Source organism: Phasianus colchicus, chromosome 6 (genome assembly GCF_987193195.1).
Source record: "Phasianus colchicus chromosome 6, bPhaCol1.hap1.1, whole genome shotgun sequence".
Lineage (NCBI taxonomy): Eukaryota > Metazoa > Chordata > Aves > Galliformes > Phasianidae > Phasianus > Phasianus colchicus.
The window spans coordinates 12,638,959-12,660,448 of record NC_143441.1 but is presented as its reverse complement, the minus strand read 5'-3'; the positions used below and the strand labels follow the sequence as shown (position 1 = coordinate 12,660,448).

The window sequence follows — 21,490 nt, the reverse complement described above, 5'->3', positions numbered from 1 at the left end:
TTCATGTATCTGCAAGTAGCACAGAAAACCTACCCAAAAATCTTCCTAACATTACTCCTAAAAGTTTCATGCAAGGATAAGACAACAAATCAAGAACATCTATGTGATGAACTTTTCCATGAACAGCTGCCAAGAACAGGAGAGAACTTACCCAAGCAGATGGGTAGGCAATGTGTTATAAAAATAGTTCTGAATTTTTAGCAGTGACAAAAGGCTTTCTTTACAAGACAAAGAAATGACATGGAAGGCTGTTGGAGTGTAGTCTGCAATTACACAAGAACACATGGAGAGACACACTGTCAGGATACCAGAGTTGGATGAGGTACTCGGAAGAAATTAAAGAGGAAGGCCCTGTTTGAACTGGCACTCTAAAGGCTGTCAGATGTTATCGCCACCCTGACAGCCAGAAGAAATGTTTGTATATGGCATTATAATTAAGCTGTTTCCTTTTATTCAGATCATTAACTATTTAAGTTTTTCTTCTAAATGCAGTACAACCATTCTTACTATTCAGTTTCTTCTAGCCTCTTTTGTTTACCAGGCAGGAGGAAAAAAAGAAAAGCAGCCCTTCAAAGCTACTCTATCACTTGCCTCAGCCTTTAGTCCAGGTACCCCAATTCCATCATCACAGAGACCTGGCTATCTCCCCATTTGAAGGAAACTAGAACACGACCCAGGAGGTTCACCAGCACTACTGGCAGACCCAGGCAGTGCTCCTTACTTCTCTTAGCTCATCTGTCCAAACACGTAACATTTGAGACTAAAACCACTCTGAGCTAAAGAAGGCAGGTGGTGGCTGTGGATTTTTTGCTCCTTTCTCTTGTCTTCAGACTGCTCCTCAGGAGAGTTTATGTCTCTGCTAACTGTCAGGAGCTCTATGTTGCCCACTATATGTAGACATGAGTAACAGAAGAGCCCACTAAATGCAGGACAGTGTGACCTTGAAAGGTGATCAGATTCCTCAAACTCATCTGTCAGCAGAGTTCTTCAGGAGCTCCTTATCAACAAATTTATCCTTGAACTGCCTTCCTAGCACACTGGATTTTTTTTTTTTTTAACCTGTATTTTAGTTAATAGGATGCTAATACATTTCCAAAACCTCCCATATCTTCAGCAACTGCTGAAGTGACTCTTTCACTCTGAAGTGAATTCATATGTAAAACTGAAGAAAGAATAAGGCACACATCTATCTCCCTCACTACTTCTGTAAAGGTGTACATATGTGTATAGATACACTCCACTTTAGCCTTCCTCTATGAGAAGCACAATAAAGACAGCCTTTCACGACCATTACTCTCCTTTCCCAAAGTTATAGACATGGTTATGACTGTGTCACTGCTGCAGCCAAGAGAACAGAAACTAATCAAATCACCAAAACAAACACAGTCTCTTGGTTTTAATCGTGCTGCATCTTGGAAGACCTTTGAACAGCAACAGTAAAACTATCTCAAAATGCACACAGGATTTTTATTTTTATTGTGTTCACAATAGCATATGGCAGTGTCATGATATCCCTAAAGAAAAAGATATTTGGAAAAGCAATAGCTTTTATTAGACAAAAACCTTACAATCTTTCCTCATTCTGAATGGCTTAGAGGTAGAGAAGTATATGTTGTACTGAAGACGAACTGGCCTTCCCCAAGCATCAAAAAAACAGGGTCAAACTGCAATAGTAAGTGTCACTGCTCCTGACACGGATCACAGACACGCAGAGGATATCCCAAAAGTCTCAGAGCAAAGCACGCTTCCCAACACTCCTCTCAAGTCAGAGGGCAAAGACCTCACAGCTATAACCTTCACTGGCAAAACAGGATCTACACTAAAATCTCAAGTGTTTAGGAGTTTCACACTCATGATTTCACAAAGCAGCACTACTTTTGAGAGAGAAGGGCAAGGAAGGGACCAGAAAATACTTGCCTCCTGAACACAGGTATGAGAAAGATGAAGAGAACCTTTTTCCATAACCTGGAGAACTCAGTCATCACCTCTACTAGCTACTATTGCCAACAAATGCTACTACAAAACACATGAAAGGTTCTACCCAGAAAGCATTACATACAGTCAGTGGCTGGCAGTAAATCCTGCACTGTAAGGTGTACTTCATGAAAAAGCCTGATCATTATTTGGCTAAAGAAGAACATTACAAACTTCTTTTCCCTAATAACACAGAGAAGCAACCTAATGTCAAATTACTACTCCAAGTCTTGAAGCAGACCTGAAAGACGTCAACAGTTCTACCCGCTAATATTATGCATTTAACATCTTTCTACCCATACATCATACGAAAGTGTGTGAGACACAGTCTGAGATTTCAAGTAATATTTCTAAGGTCTCTTCTCAGTGAATCTTAATGAAGAACTGATGTGGAAATTGAAAAAAAAAACACCACACCAACAAAATAATACGCGACATTTTTGCAATCTACAGTTGCATTTTTACATAGTTTTTCTTAAGACACTTTTAAGACACAGATGTATGTTAAAACTTTTAATCTAGTCTTCTTGCAACATTCTCAAGAAGCAATTCAATACTAAGCACTATGTGTATTACCAACAGATGTTTTCACCAACAATTCTCCCTGTTGTGACCACCCAGAATAAGATCACAAAAAGAGGGATATAAAGAGCTATCAACATTTCAAGTCATGAAAGTAATACTTCAGCAGTTACCCAAAACAAGAAAATTCTGAAAGAGGCTCCAGTTTGAACTGATTGTGACAAGCATTACTGACAAAAACAGGTTAGAGCTATAGCAGTAGCTGACAGTCTGTGCAGAAACTGTCACTGCCTAAAAACAGGGGAAAAAATGAAATTACCTGTGGATCTCAAGACCAACTCTTCAGCATGTTGCTCTTAAGAAAAGGTGAGAATATTTACTTTGGGGCCAAGAAGGGAAGTCCTGTTCACGGAGGAACAAAGTGGGAAACTACTGGTTCAAACTCCTGATAGCAGCGTTATCACCTTAAAGGAAACTGGAACTTGGCACTGTGTTGCAAGAAAGTGCTTGAACATAACGCGTAGGTTTGTCCTCTACATCTGGGAGTGCCATAAGATCTCATGGAATTTGGGTCTCATTGTGCTTAGTGCTCTAAGACTACTCCAAGAGTGCCTGTAGCACAGACTTAAACACGGCCTGGAGTTCTTTTATTTTTATTCCGTGAGACCAGGGACTCAATTTGTCCGTGAATGTTAATCTGAGCTAAGACACAAGGCTGCATAGCAGTATTTACTCCATTCCATTGTGACCATGAGGTACACAAGCCTGAGGTCAGACAGGACCACTGGATCCTCAGAGCTAGGCAAAGCTGCTGTTACTGCAATTCTAGTCAAAGGAACAGAGCAGCTATATCATCATATTCTCCAATACGTTCACATTTGAAAATACAATGCTATCTATATTCTAGTATGTTAATAACATTAATAAGCATAGTATGGATTTAAATGCATTACATTAGAGAATTAATATGTATATATTTCTCTTCTGTATATAAAGCTGCTCAGTGAAAATGGCAATACAGTGTAATTCCCTAATGGTAAATTAATTACAGTAATCACAAAAGTACAACACCCACCCACACATCACAGATCAATGAAGCCAAGCAGTATCCCTAAAACTATAAATAGAAAAAACTTCAGTTCAATTTATTCTTCTTTTTTTTTTTTTTTTTTAATTTGAATAGAATCACTGTGCTAATTCTCCAAGTTATTTTTGGTGTTTTCAAGACAAAAAGAAACAATACTGTTTGCAAGTTACAAAACAAGGGAGGGTACTTTAAGCTTGCATTTAATACACAAGTTAAATGCCAGATACCACACCTAGACAAGCTTGAGCTAGTTACCATCAGGTCAAAAACACTCCTTCAAGTTATTTTTCACTATGCTGAGGATACCAAGTTATGATCTTCAGTGGGGATATGCATTCCAAGCACCTAATTGGTATGAGAAATAGAGAAAAAATAAAGCATGCAACTAAACTGGGATGCCTACATTCAGCATCACCCAGTTGTGTCACTGATATCACAGAATATTTAAACTGTAAAAAAAGGAATGTTTCAAATGAGGTCTTTTTCATAAGCACTGCAGTATTCCAGTTTAACAGTTACTCATCCTGATACGAAATACTAAGATTTTTAGAACAGAAAAAGCAAAATGATTTATGATCACCTCATGACTACCTAAGGAGAGCCTATTTTAACACTTGCTACTAAAATCCCAACATACAGCATTCCTTGTTCATTAGTGAGGAGATGAAGAGAATGCACCTCTGCTGGTGCTACTTCTGCACCAGTAGAAGCAATAAGCTCTGCTTCATCTCAGCCTACATCCCCTTTAATAGCACAGTTTCAGAGATTTGTAAAAGACAAGACAAGCTGTAGGACAGTAATTATTACATATTAATAAATTAATAAATAACACTGCCATAAAAAAAAAACATAATCAAGTTCAGAGTTGTTTGGAAGAGACCTTCTTGCAGGTGACCAGTTTCCTAGGTAAATTATTGCTCCTCATTACTGCACTTGTATTTAATTTGGAGCTTCCTTGAAGCAAGGCAGGCTATCAGATAATGTTTGGGAAGGGAAAAAAAAGTTTTTCTTCTGGACAACATTAAAGCTATATGCTTTAACGATTCCCTTGTGCTTAGCATGAACCTCACAACACTCATCATAGGGCATCTTTTCCTCACTAAAAGAAACACCAGAAGAAGCACCTACCTTTAGCAAGCTATCCTGATGCTACAGCAAGTACCCTTGCAACAAAGCACTACTATTCAGCAGCTCAGTGCTACGACAGCAGTAGTTTTCTTCAGGGCAAATAGTCCTTTAACATGACAGGGCTTGGCAGCTCTCTGTTGCATCCCAGCACTGCGCAGGGAGGAGATGGCTTTGGCTGCAGGCAGTGACAGCTCTGGTGCCCCCAGGTCAGTGCAGCTGTGGGCATGTGACAGAGCTCTGCACGCCCCGCCAGGCTCTGATTGCCAACAGGTCGCATCAGAGCAAAGGAGGAAACCCAGTCTGCTGCAAATGCCACGCACGAGTCCATTAATTGCAATACAGAAACGTGGTAATTTGATATGAGTCCCGCCCTTCCCAGAATAAAGCTGTTGGGGAAGCTGTTTGGTATTCAAACTGCTTGTAAGACATGTATTCTATGATACATATCGGTATTATCAAAAGAATGAATCCACTGGAAAAGGTCACCTTGCACCTGAGTGCGTGACCAGCACTAACAGCGACCTTTAGAATGAGCAGCGCTGAGAGCAGCCGGCAGCTTCCGTGCAGGCTCTTAATTAAAGGAGAGAATCCAGGCAGTAAAAGCAAACCCTATACCAGCTAAATAAATAGAACTGTTGAGACAAAAAGCTGCACCCTCTCGCTCCAGCTCTAATGCACTTCTCAAAGGGCCTCTGCTCCTCGGTGAGCCCGGACCGTCGGGTCGCCTCCTGCCCCACGCACGTGGCCGTGCCCGGGACTGCTGCACAGGGAAACACCGACAGCTGCCCTCCGTGCCCCTCTCTTAGGGGAAATAACTTTTCTTTCGCTTCTCTTTTTCTTAACTCACACAACTCACAACCCGAGAGCTTCGAAGGCACGAGCGCCGGCCAAGTAGCGATCAGCATCCAAAGAGGGGTTTGGTCCGGTTTTAGAATAAACGGCCGAGACGCATGATCCAATTAAATTCTAATTATGTAAGTAGTAGGCAGGAGTATTTACACAGGCACTGATTACGGCTATTAAAGTCTAAAGTCGGCGGCCGGGAGGCTCCGCTTCCTCCTAACCGTGCCGGCCGCGCCGCTTCGGGTTTGCTTTCAGTTTTCAGCCCCCACTTCCCACAAACTCTTCACAAACGCGGGGAGACGGCGGTCCCCCAGCGACTCGTGCGGGCTCCGGCCTCGACGGGTACGGAGAGGACGCCCCCCCGGGCCCTTCCCGACCTCCTTCCCCGCGCCTCCCGCCCGCCGGGCCGCCCTTACCTCCGAACAGGTGCGGCGAGAGGTGCGCGGGCAGCGAGCCGATCACCAGCCGGGGCCCGCCAGCCGATCCGCCGCCCCCCGCGGGCCGCTCCCGGCCGCCTTCCTCCGGGGTGCTGCTCACCGAGTCCTGCGAGCCGTAGGGGCCGCTGCTGTGGGGGATGTTGAAGGCGGACTGCGCGGAGCGGGCCGCCGCGGCGCCGGCACCTCCCAGGGACCTGCTGCGGGGCGCAGAGCCCGCCGCGCCTCCCGCCGCCGCCGCCGCCGCCGCCGATCCGCCGGGAGCGCCGTGCGGCGCCGCCGCCAGGTGCGGGTAGCGCCCGCCCGCCGCCCGCCCGCCGGTCCCGTTAGCGCCGCCGCCGCCGCTGGAGGAAGGTAAATCCCCGCCCGAGTACGCCCGGGTGCGGCCGTTGGCGGCGGTGGGGCTGCTCTGCTTCGCGCCCATGGTCCCGCCGCCCTGCTGAGGGGAAGGCGCCGGACACGGGCACGGGAACGCGTCGCTCGGTGCGTCGGTGCCGAGAGGGGAGAGCCGCCCGCCGCGATCCGGCTCAGCTGGCGGTCCCGGCGCGGCCGCTGCCGGCGGGTGCGGGGCGCCGCCGTGAGCTGCTCGGCACGCTGCTGCCTGCCGCCGCGCCGCCGCTCGGCCCCGCCGCCGCCATCCCGCCGCGCCGCGCTCCGTGGGGCACCGGCGGCAGCCGCCCCGCCGAAGCCGCTCGCTCGCCCGCGGCGCGCCGCGCTGTGCCGAGGGAGGCGGGAAGGGGCGGGCACGGCGGCGCAGCCGCTCCTCTACGCTGTCGCCATACTGGGGGCGGCCCCGCGCGGGGAGCGGGTGCCGCGCCGCGCCTTCCTTCCCCCCGCGCGGCGGGGTGTCGGCCCCTGGAGCGGGGCGGCCCGCCCCTCTCCTCACGCGAGGTGCGAGGCGGCGCTGCGGGCGGGGCCGGCCGTGGGGCTCGTCTGCGCGGAGTGCCCTCGCGGGGCCGAGGCGAGACCTCGTTCGGAGCGGAGGGCGCGCCTTGAGCGCGACCGGGCGGCCGCCGGGGAGGAGAAGGGGTTAAAGCCCCTGCCGGTGCGGCGGCCGTTAGGGGCGGCCGTTGGCGGCGGTGCCCGCGGGGAGGCGGGAGCGAGGGCCGCGCCGAGGCGAGCTGCGGCTCTCCGTGTGACCCGCGTCGTGCCGCGCTCCGCTGTGGCCGTTGTAATAAAACGTGTGGCCGCCGAGCGTGTCCGCGTCCTTCCTCGGCGTGCGCGGGGCGGGCTGTCCTGAGGCGGCTCTCGGAGCGGCGATGTGCCCGGCTGGTGCAGCCCCGAGGCCGGCTCAGGGCCGGGGCGGATAGAGAGAGGCTGTCCTCACCCGAAGGAGCGCCCCAGTTGCTGAATGCTGTAGACCAATAAAGACTGCCCGCAAATTCCGGTCCCGTGAGTTGTACCCGTGTGGCAAACAGGCTCTGTTTGCTCAAAGTGAAACAAGTCAAGGGCAGAAATACTTAGTTCCTTAATGGTACGCGATGTCCAATGTCTTACGCTCTGAATGTACGCAAACGTGATTCCTGCAGTCAGCCACGCAAGGTGACGGCTTGTTCCATGGATGACTGCCTGCTGTCACGCATGGCATGTGGCCGTCAGGCAGTGCTGTGTGCCATCGCGGGGCTGGGCTCCAGCTGCACTCCTGCCTGTGGCACAGTCCTCAGACAATTTTACGATTAATACAGCAAAACAGATCAATACTTGAATTCACATACAAAGTATTGCTTTAGTGTGCCCGAGAATACTCATTTTCAGAGGTGAACAGATGTGGAGGCCTCCCCTCCAACCCTCTTCCCTTCACCATTACAGATGCTTTCTGACACAGTGCAGCCCACAGTTTGGCATGCAAGAAGACCTGGCTGCTTTGAATGGTGGAGGAGGCAAAATCTCAGAGATTTCAACAGTAAAAGGCAGAGATCCCCTTAATGTTCCCACAGAAGGAAAAGCTGCCATAGGAATTCCTCTTTTGCTTGATTCCAAGAATTCACATGGGCAAAGGATGTTACATGACTCATAATTTCTACTGCTTGCAGAACCCTCATTGCCTGTTTCACCCTGTTAGAGGCCAGTATGCTAGGAGCTGTCTGTGCATTCTTAGCATCTCCACAAGTGAGTGGCAGTGGAGCTGGCTGGCTGTTAGGATAAACAGTGTTTTGAAAGTACTGCATTGCTACAAGTACCATGCTACCATTTGTATTTTCTTTATGGTGATCCTAAGAGTTGAGCAGGTATTAAATAGATCTTCTTTGGTTATGAATATCCTTTTGTTCAATTTAAAATTAAATAGTAAACCCTATGGGGAAAAAAGGCCTGAAGACATCTGAAGAGTTACTCAGTGATAGTCAGAAGATTAACAGCATAGAGTATCTCACAGAAAAAGACTCAGCTGTAGAGCCTCAGCAACAGGACAGCCTCTGCCTCCTTCTCAGAAAGTATGGATATTCACAGTGAGATGTTATTTTCCTTTGGCTTCTGCTTTTGCTTTGCAGCTGGTGTGTTTAATGTTTGCAGATCTCACTATCAAGTGTGAATCTAAACAGGACGCATACCCCAGAGAACACCTACATCTTCAGAAGAGCAGTGTGACATGCTTCTGTGACAGCTTTCTCTCCTCCATCTTTTCTGCACGCTCTTATTAATGGTTGAATAGAATTTTCTATACATACAGAAATTTGTTCTGTATATCCAATAGTAAAGTTAGATTTTCAAGCTAGCGTTTCTTCTAACGAATGACTATCTACAAGCATTAAGTCTTGTAGAGGCAAGTACCTGGCACTGTAGTTTCCATCCATTTGTTTATTAATATGCTCTAGAAGTAGTTTGCATAAAAATTTCAATTTCCTACCCACTGCAGAAAATAATCATTGGCAAGAAGAGACAGCATAGAGAGAAAGTAGAACGTGTTGCTGCTGACCAAATTTCCACAGATTTCAAGAACTCAGCGGAAAGTACACAGTTATATATAAATTAACTTCTGTAGGCCTACGTGGATGAATGCTGTTATTATTCTTGTAGAAACATATCTAAGGAATCTTATTCGTAATTAAATAAGCATAAAATAGAAACTAACCTTCTTGTTCCAGGATAGTGGAAAAAAACTGATTTAGGCAGGCACATGCACTTGCTATTCTTTGTTATTAACTGTGTGCCTCCATTTTAGCTGTAGTCACACTACCTTGTCTATCAGCAAGTGAAAGCAATAAGCTTGTTTTTTCACCAAAACTAGCTAAAAATACATACTATTGCACATCTTGGAAAATGTGTGCTGATAAATATTTGAAACAGGGGTCTTAATTTTGATCAGTGAGCTATACTGATGGATTATCCTCCTTCTGCCCTCCTACTCTCTTCAGTGTCTTTTACAGGGAGATTAAGATATGTGGAGATATGGCACTGAGAGACATGGGCTAGTAGGCATGAAGGGGATGGGTCAGTAGTTGGACTAGGTAATCTTAGTGGTCTTTTCCAACCTTTATGATTCTGTTATTACAATGTGGTCTCAAGCAAGATTTCATCTCTGGCAAAAGTATCTGACTCTGGACTAAAGAGGCCAGCTAGAGATTAAAATTCTCTTCAGAATTGACCAGGTACTCATTTCTAAAGAAGAGTTGTAAAAACACTGTATAAACTCATAGCACACAGTTAATTTTCCAATAGCTAAGGTAGGCTTTTAATCGGGCTTGGGGATTTTCTGATCAGATATCAAACTAGGGGTGCACACTGTGGTTGGAAAAGAACAATGATATTTTTACATTGTTGTATATTTCAGGTGTTTAAAATAAACTCGACCATACAGCAGCTCCCCACTGAAAACAGAAGCTTTTGAAGTGTTTGGTTGGTCATAGAGGAAGAAAAACAGAAGTGTTTTATCCCTCTAAATTATACGTGTGTGAAGTACACAGGCCTTGCATCTGCAGGTAGTTTTAGCCATCTGGCAGACCACACTTTCCTCAGATATGTTCACATCTGTATGCTAAATGAAATAGATCCCATTTACCCTGTCCACATGACCGTGAATTACACATAAACCTATGGCAGGCATCTTTTTGTGAAGCGTTTTGATACCAGTGTATAACCAGCTGGTATGCTGAGAGATGTAGAAGACCTTGTTATCCAATATCTTAGATTTTTACTTGCATTGAATAACACTTTGCTCATGTTGACTTTACTCCTGTGAAAATCTATGCATCTACTTATACCAACGCAGTAAAAACAGTCCTGCTCTATGCTGTGATGAGTCTTCATGTATTAAAAAAGCACAGCAGCTCTGAAAGTCTTCTGAGGTTTGGGTCCTAAAGTTATTCTGGAAATGTGTGGTTACTTATGTTTTTACTGTGAGGAAGCTTGTCCTTGTTTTCGGAAGATTCTGTTTAAAACCTTCTGCCTTGTGTTTGAAGTTTATGCTTTTCTGAAGTTTCTATCACACTGTAAACAATGTGCTGTATTTTGCACACACAAGTTACCCATGCAGAAAGCTAATATTCGCAGGAAAGATAACTTACTTAGTCTTAAAAATAAATTGACTTTGACTTGACGTACCAATTGACCATTTACACAAGAAGAAGATGTGGAAATAATTTACTTGAAGAAATGGCAGTTTGTGCTGTGCGTTCCATTACTATGTGCTCTGAAGTAGCACGATAAGATATACACTTCAGTCTAATAATTTTATTAGAAAATGTATTCTCCATAATAATTTCTAGGCCATTCTACAGGGTTGTATTACTGTAGCCACTGTGTACCATAGTAACTATACCTGATATCAGATGCCATTTGTAAGAACTTGCCATTTCATAGAATCGTAGAATCGCAGAATGGCCAGGGTTGGAAGGGACCTCAAGGATGATGAATCTCCAACCCCCCTGCCACATGCAGGGCCACCAACCTCCTCATTTAATACTAAACCAGGCTGCCCAGGGCCCCATCCAACCTGGCCTTGAACACCTCCAGGGACACGGAGCATCCACAGCCTCTCTGGGCAGCCTGTTCCATCACCTCACCACTCTCTCTGTAAAGGAATTCCCCCTGATATCCAACCTAAATCTTCCCTCCCTCAAAACCATTTCTCCTTGCCCTGCCATTATCTACCCTTGTAAAGAGTTGATTTCCCTCCTGTTCGTAGGCTCCCTTTAGGTACTGGAAGGCTGCAATGAGGTCACTCCACAGTCTGAACAGACTCAAATTATTCTATTTGAACTCTGAGTGCATCATCAGGCTAGTTACTGGTTCTGTAATAAACTGCATTAGTTCTCCTTGTTAGTTTGGTGGGGTTTTTTTTATCAGCTTTGCATGTAACCCAAAGCGTATGCTTCCAAACCTTTTGTGCACCTACACCCCCTTGTGCTATCTTTCTTCAGAAACTGCAGTGCAGACCATTTTGTTGTGTGCTCAAGGAATAACTGAAGACAAATTGTGGCTTAGACAGTGCCCGTGCCTACAATAAGGGCACTTGCACTGATTCATAAATGAACTGACATCAATCTATGTTTATTTGGGTGTTAATACACAGATCTGTGGGTATGGGAATGTGGGGGTGGATAGGTTGACCTGTAAAGGTTCCATCCAGCTGATTTCTTCTGTTACTGTGATTTCTCAGAAGAGGGGGTGGAGGACAAACTAACAGATGGGAAGTATGTTTACTCTCTTGTTTTCAGCTCTCGTATATCAGTGCCCAGAAATGCCAGCTGAATGTGGATTTGGGAGTTGGGGGAGGACTGTTGATGGCTTCAGCCCTCTTTATTTCTGCAGAGGGAAATAACTGGAATCTTTCAGAGTATATTCCTGAATCACATTGCCTTGTCTTGCAGTTCAGAGTGCCAGACCATGAATCCCTTCTGCACCTAGAGAGGCATTTGGCTTTACAGAAAGCTCTGTCTGAACAATTCATGATAGCTAATAAAGAAAGCACTTTGAGTCCTGACATTGTGGATATTACACAGGTAAATCAGTCTTCAGAAGCTGATTGCAGACAAGCTTTTTTACAGGATACATCTTTCATTGGCAGTGCTAATTGCTTGAATGCTAGACATCTACAAACAGAAGTGAGTAAATGGAAATTACAGAAACAATAACAAAACAAAATATGTAGCAATGAGAGCAGGCAGTAGAGCCATGTGACATTAGATTTGCCAAGTACAATTTGTATTCTTTCAGGTTCTGTATTATCTGCCAAATATTACCTTAATTTTTCAGAATCCAGGAGAAAAAAATCTTTTTTCCTCATTTTTGCACAGTATGTGGTAGTACTTTCAATTGATAGTTTTAAATCATAGAAGTGTTGTTCTTTTAATCATTCGTAGCCTTCTATTTACAGCGTGCTGCTGATAAGCCTAATAATGAGAAATAAGAACATACCAGGTAGCTCCTCAAAGGGCTTTAGAGCCCAGCTGCTTAGGCAGTCATGCATGCATTTTGGTGACTCCTTGCACTGAAGTCACAGGGACAGTAAAGACCTCGAGGTATATTAAAAGCAAAGTTTACTAGTATATGTATCAGAGTGCATAAGGAAGACAGCAAAAGCATGTAACTGGACTTTTCTGAAGACCCAGATCAGGGCTGCAACTGAACTGAGTCAGGAGGAATGTCAGAGGGCTCCACTTCCCGTGCTCTGCCAGAAGCATTTCTGCCTGGGCTGCTGCACACCATGCCTGGTGTAAAGCAGGCACGAGGGTGGTGTAAAAGACTCCATCTGTTGTGCTGGCTCTGATCCACTTGGCAGAAGACAGAACCTATGGAAGTAAGAGATGAACGAAAGAATTGTGAAGCCACTTCTTCCTCTCTGTTGCTGATATGTACTTTCCCGGAAGCAGGAGAAGCTGTGTCCTTGTTTTCAATTCCTGCTTACAGAGTGAGGGAGATCCTCCGGTAAAAGCATGGGGACATTCATGGTTTGGATTCAAGAGTCCAAATTTAACAATTTTTGAAGAAACAAATTGTTCTATAAACAATAATAGAAAGTAAAAGCGTCCTTTTACCACTTTGGAAGCCCAGCACAAACTTCCTGGTAGGCTTCTCTGCTCTAAGCTGGTTTCAGTTCACTATTCAGAAAATGCCAGGATCAAGTTAGAACTGTAACAGTTAAAGTTAGTTCTTGTAACAGTCTGATGTAGCAAGCCATTTCTATATGATAAAACGTTCTTATAGGTGATGTGCATGCACAGACAGCCTCACAGTAGGTTCTCTTTGGGATGAGTACTGGTAGTTGCAGGGTTAGCTACCCATGTAGAGCACCTGCATATCTCCTCCTTAGGAGGGTCACAATTTGTCAGGATCATTCAGAACATTTTATTTGTCCCTTTTCCTTCCTAAACAAAGCTTTTCCTCCGGAGCCATGGAGTCTTCTCCATGTGATGTGATCACAAAATGAAGAGAACCCTTTTACAGCCACACAAAACCAAAACAAGGACAGTATGAGATTGTACACCTTCCTTGTGGAGGTCAGATGGGAAAGAAGAGACCTGTTTTGTAGGAAGCACATCATGAGGCTGGGGAGGCTTAGTTTCACTCTGAATGTCATTACTTCCTCTCTTGTGAATGGAAAAATGCAAAGCAGTCTGGTATCGCATGTCCACACTGACATCTAGTGCTGAAAAAATTGCACTAGCCAGCGTGGAAACAAAGAAGCAAAAAGGTGTTGGAGTGGAATGAAAATCTAAAATGTTCTTACCTTCCAATTCAAGAAGAGAATCCAGGCCTCTGCTAAATCAGAATCTCTCCTTCTGAACTTTTTCTAAAAAGGATCATTCACTTAACAGTGGCTTTTAGTTGTTAATGTTCTTTCACTTCCCGTTTTGATACTTTTTCATCATTTTTCCGTAGACACATAAAAATTGCGTGTTGTGATATTTTACTGTGCCTTTAAGGGCAGGCAAAGACTGATTAAAAAAAAAATCTGTGAATTTTTATTGTAATTATTATCTTTCTTGGGGTAGTAAAAAGCAATAGTAGTGTACAGAATAATGAGTATTTTTCAGTGCCAGCTGCCAGCACACTTCCCTTCCCGTCACCAGGGAAATGTGAGATTAAAACCAAGTGCTCCGTATGCTTCAGAAGTGATATATGCATGTAAACAATGGATAAATCCTCAAAGGAGAAGAGGAAAAGGACAGATCCCAAAGCTCTGAGATCAATGGGCTTTTTTACCCATTGAATCCCAAGCTTTGGCTCAGGTCCCAGGGGGATGTGTGAGCTCTGCCAGCCCCGCTGGGACGCTGCAGCCCAAATGCCAGCGTGCTCCTGGCAAGCTGCAGCAATAAGGTTCAGCAGCGGCTGGCAGACGTGTGCTCCACAGAGGGAATCCTGTTGTTCATCAAGTGGCTTCCCAAGAACGGGGCACTTCTTGTTTCTCTGCGTGAAGACAAAGCGGGTCCTGACCTGCCAGGCACTCCTGATGAGATCCTCTAGAAGCTGTTCGCTGGGCTCTGCAGCACATTGGCAAGCTGTATCTGCTGCCACTTGGTGCTACCTGAGATACCTCTCGCCTCCTCCTCTTTCACAGCACAGAAAGCAACAAATGGGAGGGTTTAGCCCTGGTTGCTTCGTGAGTGCAAGCCTCAAGAGGAAATATGGCCTTCATCTGCCAGCAGTACTCTTCCCACCCCCAGAGTCAGACAGCCCAAATATTAAGATGCATTTTCTTCTTTTAATTTTTGCAATTGTTTTATTTGTCTTGAGCACAAATAGAATCACAAAGAAGGAAATGTATCGCAACATCTAGGCTGTATTTTTTTCCCATTTCTTGTAATCAACAACCGTATGCAGATTTTAAAAACATTTCAGACTTGTGCATCTGGGCTGGACAGATTGGGATGAGCAGGGAGGATTGGCAGGCCCAATTAGACCATGAGAAGCATAAGTAGCTGTCAGAAATAAGGATAGAGCAGGAGAAAGCATGTGGCATCTTTCACTAGATAAGCCATAATGATTGGCATGCTCACTCAGAAACATTCTTTTTCTGATTTAATGGGGGCTTAGTGTAGTCTGAAGACAAATTGTCTCACAGCTGAGACCATGCTAATCAAGCATTAAAATGTAGGGTTGGAGTCTGATGTCAGTTTAAATTCCGTTAATATCAGTGGAATTATGCCAGAACTATACGCCCAAATTTGTAGGGTGCAAAACTTGGCCTGTGTATATCATTAGGAGTAAAAGCATGTAGCACGTGTTGTGTGTCCTCTTGAAATAAAAAGTAATAGAATAGTAAAAATTTAAAATGTAAACTAGACTAGGATAAAGGGGAGAAATGGGGAGAACAAAGGGAAAATAAAGAGGAAAATGAAAGGGAGAAGGAGATGGACAGGGAGAAAGAATTGAGAAAGAGAAGAAGAAGGAAAAGGAGAAGAATGGAAAGGAAAAAGGGAAAGGGAAAAAGGAAAGGGAAAAGGGAAAGAAAATGAAGGAAAAAAATGCAGGAATTTTGGAAGATGGCCTGATGAAATTTAAAAACCTGCACATAAATTGCTGAATGTGTGGTAATAAAATTGAATTAGAACACTTCAACATTGGTGTCACCATATCATGTCCTCGTCCAACCTTCCCCTTCCAACTTTCAGGATGACCCAAAGCACATTAACATGTGAAAGGTGACTTTGCAGAGCATATTTGGTGCAGCGATTGGACATCCAGTATATATACATTCAGCTGACAATAGTTTCTAGGCTTTCAGGGACGTTGCAGAGTATATTAAAAGCAATGCTTTTTCAGCGTGATACTAGTCAATAATGGCTATAATCCCAACTAAGAGCCTGGAGCTGCTGCAGAGGCGTGGAGAGCTCAACAAATTCAAGTGAAGCCAAGCTGCTGCCAGCCTGTAACCCCTCAGCTGCTGGGCTGGGGACACGAGCAGGGAGATGTTTCATCCACTGCCGCATGCGCGTTCCTCTCCTATTCTTCAGGCTTTGGCTGTGAGCAGCTTACTCAAGCTGGCTGTCCTCAGAGACAAAGGAAAATGTAAATGTGGTTGTGAAGCTCAGTGTTTTAATCAGCAATGGTAGGGGAAAACAACGCTTTAGAAAATCCACAAATATAAAAAAAATACCTTGAATTGAAGAGCTTTTTATTTTTTGTTTGGTTGGTTTTTTTTTCCCTGACAAATTCCTCTTTATATTTTGAATGTTCCTCCTTTCCTCTATCTGAAAATGGTTATTTCCAGTACCCTTTCAGGCTTCATATTTCAACTGAAATTGTGCTTGCTCATCCAGTAGTTTGCTCTGTCCAACAACGTTCACATGTAGTTGTTATAAAGGGTAACCTACTGAGCTGATGTGCCTCTGCTACTCACGCTCAGACCCTGCCTTGGATTCATGAGGTTGAAGGAGGAATCTTAAAGCACTTCTGGCTAAAGGCTTTTTTTGCAAAAAGAAAAACCAAAAAGGAATTCTAAAAACTAATAAAACTGCGTTAGTGAATCCAAAAATACTCACATGAAGAATTTCTTCCCAGAAGAAGCTGGAAAGAGGATGCAGTGCTTGGAAAGAAGCAGCACAGGTCACAAGGAAGCTTGCCCTTGATTTCCAGCTATCTGGCCTGATTGTTTGGGCAACTTGTAATTCACTTTGTCTCTTGTTGATTCAGTTCATCCCCTTCTGCTCGCTACCTCTTTATCATCCTGTCAGGATAAAACACTTCACGAATTCCAAGCAGCTCAAAGTGCAAGTTAAAAGAACCTTAATAAGCACAGAAGGTCAATACATTTTATACTGGATCCTCGTGATAGTAAGAGCTTTGGATATGCAGAGCTCTTAGAGAAGTTGTAGTCCAACTTATGCAAATGCCAGTTGCAAAAATGAAAGTGAGTGATGTTAGGCTGCTAAGCAAAACAATGAAGCAATAATCATTTCTGCAAAAACACACTGCAAGTTTTCATATAGCTGGGTGTATCTTAAAAAATGGGTCCCAGGTACAATTAATTATGTAGAGATTGTATTGGCTAGAGGAGCCACATTTGAATTCACCTGAGGATTTAAAGGTATGAGTTATACTGGAATAATACTAGATGAATATTTTGTCAATCTGCAGCTGACATAAAATAAATGTTTGACTGTTATTGCTGCTGTCACAATTAATCACAAGGGCTCGGGAATCAAATACTACAGCACATACTGTTTTTCATTAACATCACTGTGCGATGCATATTAGGGCTTTCACAGGTGGGGAATTAATTCTTATTAGAATGTCTTGCAGGCATCAAAACTGAGGTAATGAGATAGGAATGAGCTGGGAGCCCAGAGGCAAACACAGGGTTTTATATCAAATGGCTTCTTAAAAATCAACTGGGGGAAACTCCAAGGAGAAAGGAGGAGTGTGCCAGTTGGAAACAGCTTTGCCTGCTGCCAGAATAGAACCTTTCAGCCCATATTAATAGATAGGGTGAAAGATCATTAAGGCTGATCAGTCCCAAAGACAGATAGCAGAGAATTTGGTCTCTCTCTCTCTCTATTTGCTGGCTGAGTTGACTGCCAGCTCAGATCGTTGCGAGAAGTTTAATTATCAGCCCTGTTGTTTTCATTATAAGCTGCTCTTCCTTGGGGTTTCATTATTTCAGTTCTTAAGGCTCTTCTGTGCATGGTTTGATCGTGGAGGCAGTGGAACGAGATTGATTGAGAGATAGATTTAGCCAGACTGGTGCTGAAATTGTGTTTAAACTTCACCTCTTTTTGTAACATGTTAAAAATCCTGCCATTATACTTACCAGGGAGTCCAAGAGAGCTGGCAGCACATCAATAGTCTCTGCAGAAAAACCTCACTGAGACACCTTTTGAAGAGGCATGTGATTAATTTGGAATCTCTCAATGAGGCCACAGCCCAGCACATATCCAGCGGGAAGGTCAATTGGTTAAAGTTTGCTGAAATATATTCCAAATTCTTGGTTCTCACACAGAGCAGATCTTTTCCCTATCCTCTTCTTCCATATCTGGGATATGCTGGCCTCCCATTTCTGCTGGTTAATGACAGTCTCAAAGTACAGTTGTTATTGTGAGGCTGAGATGTGTTCTACATCTTCCAGCAAGTGGACGTATCTCAGACGCAAGAACCCAAGGGGATAGAAAACAACACATGTAAACAATATTACCTTATGCTGATTTTCAAAGAAAAGTGGAGATTTTTGTCGCCACAAATCAAAGAGGATCTAGAAGAGGTGGTTAGCTCCTCTTCTTCTGCACAGCAGTCAATAATTCTGAAGTCTGTATGTACAATATATGTGTATGTATATCTGTGGCTATCAGTACATCCCACAGACCTCAGCACTATACTAATCCCAGATGCTCCATGCTCCTTTTCCAGTGAACCACAGGGCCAGAGTGCTGTCCTCACTCGAAATGGTCAGCTAAAAGCATGATGAGTGCATCCCAGGGAGCGATGGCCTTTAGTCACAGGTTGGCAGGCAAATGGGAGATCATCTTCAGTCACCCACTGTAATCTGTCTGCTCGTCACAATCCAGCTTCTTGCTGATACGCTACTCTGCAAATATGTCAGTTGTGCCCCAGGCAATGTACCGATGTAAATGATTTGGATGAATTCTTTTTAGTGTATCTTTTTAGGATATGTGTTATCCATCCTGACCAGTATGAATTTTAACTGGTGCATAAGCTCCCTGAAATTGTTGTTTTGTGCTGTGCTTACACCTGCTTTTTAAAGATACTGCCCCTCCTTGCAGCTGCATAGCTGGAGTGTCCCATTCATAATGCATCCAGGGCCTTTGTTCTGCTCTCCGCCGTGGTCAGGTGAGGCCCACAGCCTCAGAAACAGAGGAGCATCTCAGCAGGAAAGTTGAGAGTATCCACACTGTTGGGGAACATGTAGAAGCTGCATGCCCAGCCAGCATCAGTGGGTACATAATAATGAACTAGATCCCTGTAGTCCCCCCTCTATCCGTTTTCCAGTAGCTGGACTGGACAATAGGCAGCAGCCTTTCCTATGGGGAAAATAAAAAAAGAGATCTCAGAGTAAAGTTCATCTGGCAAAGACAACCCTTTCCCAGCAACCCACATAATGTGCTTATCTCTAAACCAGATTTTCAGCATGTTGGAAAGAAAGCTTTGGGTCCCTGTTTGATAACAGGATATGAATCACAGCCAGTGGACCTGTGCTGAGAATGTGGTGTCTAAATCTGAGCCTCTCCAGTGCCAGCAGAATTCCAGCTGGGGCACATCCAGGATTCATCTGCAAAGCCTAAGAAAGAGAAGGAGAAATAATTGACATGTTAATGCAGCATCTCCCATGCAAAATGCACACACCCCCTCCAGCATTTTCATAGCCAAATACACACCTTGTTTTGCACTATAAAGAGCATGGGAATGAGATGTGATAATGAGACATAACGAGATGCCTGTATAAGACAAGCTGAGGACAGGCAGTGAACATAAAAAGAGAGGTGTATATATGCACATAGGGAGGAAGTGGCAGATAGGCAGTTACAGTCTAACAACAATAACAATGATAATTAAATTATGTTCATTTTCCATCCCCTACTCACCTTTTTCTTGAGAAAAGAAGGAAATAATCAGGCTTTCTATTCAGATTCTTGTAACTAGACTCCTGTCAAAAATGCCTACCAATATCCACATAAATCATTAGACTAGTATACTTCAGCTGTCTTCCTGTTCCTTGTGTTCTGTCTTTCTTTTGCTCTATTAGCAAAGGTAAAGCTGCACAGATAGCCCACAAAAATGCATTTTACAGAGAACACTGGAAAATACCAGTTTGGAATTCACTGGCACACCCAGCACTAAAATCTGCTTTCACCTTATCGGAAATCAGAAGCGATGCCAGACCTGCCTCTGTCTCTAACACTTGCAAAAGGAACATGAGCAAGCTTCAGATCAAAAAGGACTCGGAGACATTACTGGGAAATATTTTCAAATGATAGCCAATAAGGGAAAAATAAGACTTTCTGGACAGTACAGCAGCAGAAAAAGAGGTAATATTTGTTCACTAAACTCTGTTCTAATTATTGACATATTGCGACTAATCAGCATTAGGGGCAAAAAGAAGCTGTAATGTATCCATGTCCTTGTCTTTTTGGAGTGTTTCCAGTACTAATTGCACCAGAGGAGCACTGAGGACGGGAATCCTTTTGCTCTTCTTCCAGTCATTGCTTAGAGGAACTCCAAGTCTGCACAAAATGTTACAAATTTTCTGACTTTTTTGCAGTAATATTTTTGCTCTTTTGCCCTTTGTAAGGCCATGGAGCCACAGCAATAACCTTTTAGCTGAAAGCCTTTTGAAAGCCAAATCAGCACTAGCAGATGCACAGAGATTTCCCTTGGGAAAGAATCTAGTTGAGTCAGTACGACGGCAGCAGTGGCGAGGATAAGAGGTGTTCACTGCTGTTGCAAGCCTTGGCTGTAAATGTGTCTGATGGCTGAGGTTGAGTGCAGGTGTTGTAGCACAGTTTCAGTGCTCTGGTTGCCCAGAAATTCCCATAAGTATCCATTTATATCAGGTAGGGAGTCATTAGAATGGCAGGGTGTGCTGTGTGAAGGCAACTGGAGACAAACTTGTCATGATGACCAATGTTCATTGATTCTTTTACTCCCTTGTTACTGTTCTGTTCATAGGATGTATTCTCTGATGGAAATAAAACTTATTTCTGGATGACAAAAGCTGTGCAAACATTAAGATGTGGGCATAATTCACTCCTGCTGAGAGAAGCAGACCCCTGGCATAATGGAAGCAAGGCATTCTCTCTCTTTCTGTGGTATCATGGAGGTCTCTACAACTAGTTTTGGGGATTTCTATTGCAGTTTTGTTCCTTTTTTGAAAGAAAACATTTATTTTCTTCCTATGGCAGAACTGGTGGCTACAAACCATCTTCTGGACAGGGGAATGTGGCCTCCTTAAGGCACTGCGGTCACCCTCCAGGCAAATTGTCCCCCTCAGCAGACAAGATGAGATCCTTTTGCCCTTTTTGCCATAGGGTGTGAGGAAATTACTGGTGGGACACAAACAACTAGGGGAATTTCATTGGCAGAAGCACCAGTCAGCGTACCTTTGTTACGTTTTTGCTCATGCCTGGATCATCTTGCATGGGTTTCTATGACAACAGAAAATTATTTCTTAACACAAATTAAGTTTGTCAGACTTATGCTTGTGCATAGCACCTGCTGAAAGCTAGACAAGCAAATCTGAGACCAAAAGCAGGCAAACCAATCTGCTCTATAAAAACGGAGCTACCAAAGCTCTGGAACAGAAAAGATCTCATGAAAAAGGGTCCCCTAGAAAAGTTGACTGTTGAATATTAAATTTTGATTCTTCTTTTGTACTTGGAGAAAGAAAGAAAAGCACAAGAATAGTGAATGTTGTGAATTGATGTACTTGTCCTTTAAATGCAGAGACTTTGTGAAAAATCACCTTTGTCTAAGAAAAGAAATGCAAATGTTCAGTTCATAAACACTATAGGAACAGAAAATAGGGAGAGAATTCACAGTTGTTCTTCTTTAGAAAATGTGAAGGGGGTCTTGAAAATCACACTGTGAGCCTGCTTTATACATGTTGAACAGT

General features: G+C 44.0%; 1 protein-coding gene across 1 annotated transcript in view; it reads right to left on the bottom strand.

Moving 5' to 3' along the window:
- The window catches only part of ZNRF2 (zinc and ring finger 2), a 53,927-nt gene extending 47,330 nt beyond the window's left edge, over positions 1–6,597 (bottom strand). The window contains exon 1 of the mRNA XM_031590284.2: positions 5,971–6,597. Within this exon, the coding sequence (XP_031446144.2) occupies positions 5,971–6,412 (442 nt within the window). The 5' untranslated portion in view covers positions 6,413–6,597. The remainder of the gene's footprint in view (positions 1–5,970) is intronic.
- Positions 6,598–21,490: the final 14,893 nt, after the last annotated feature.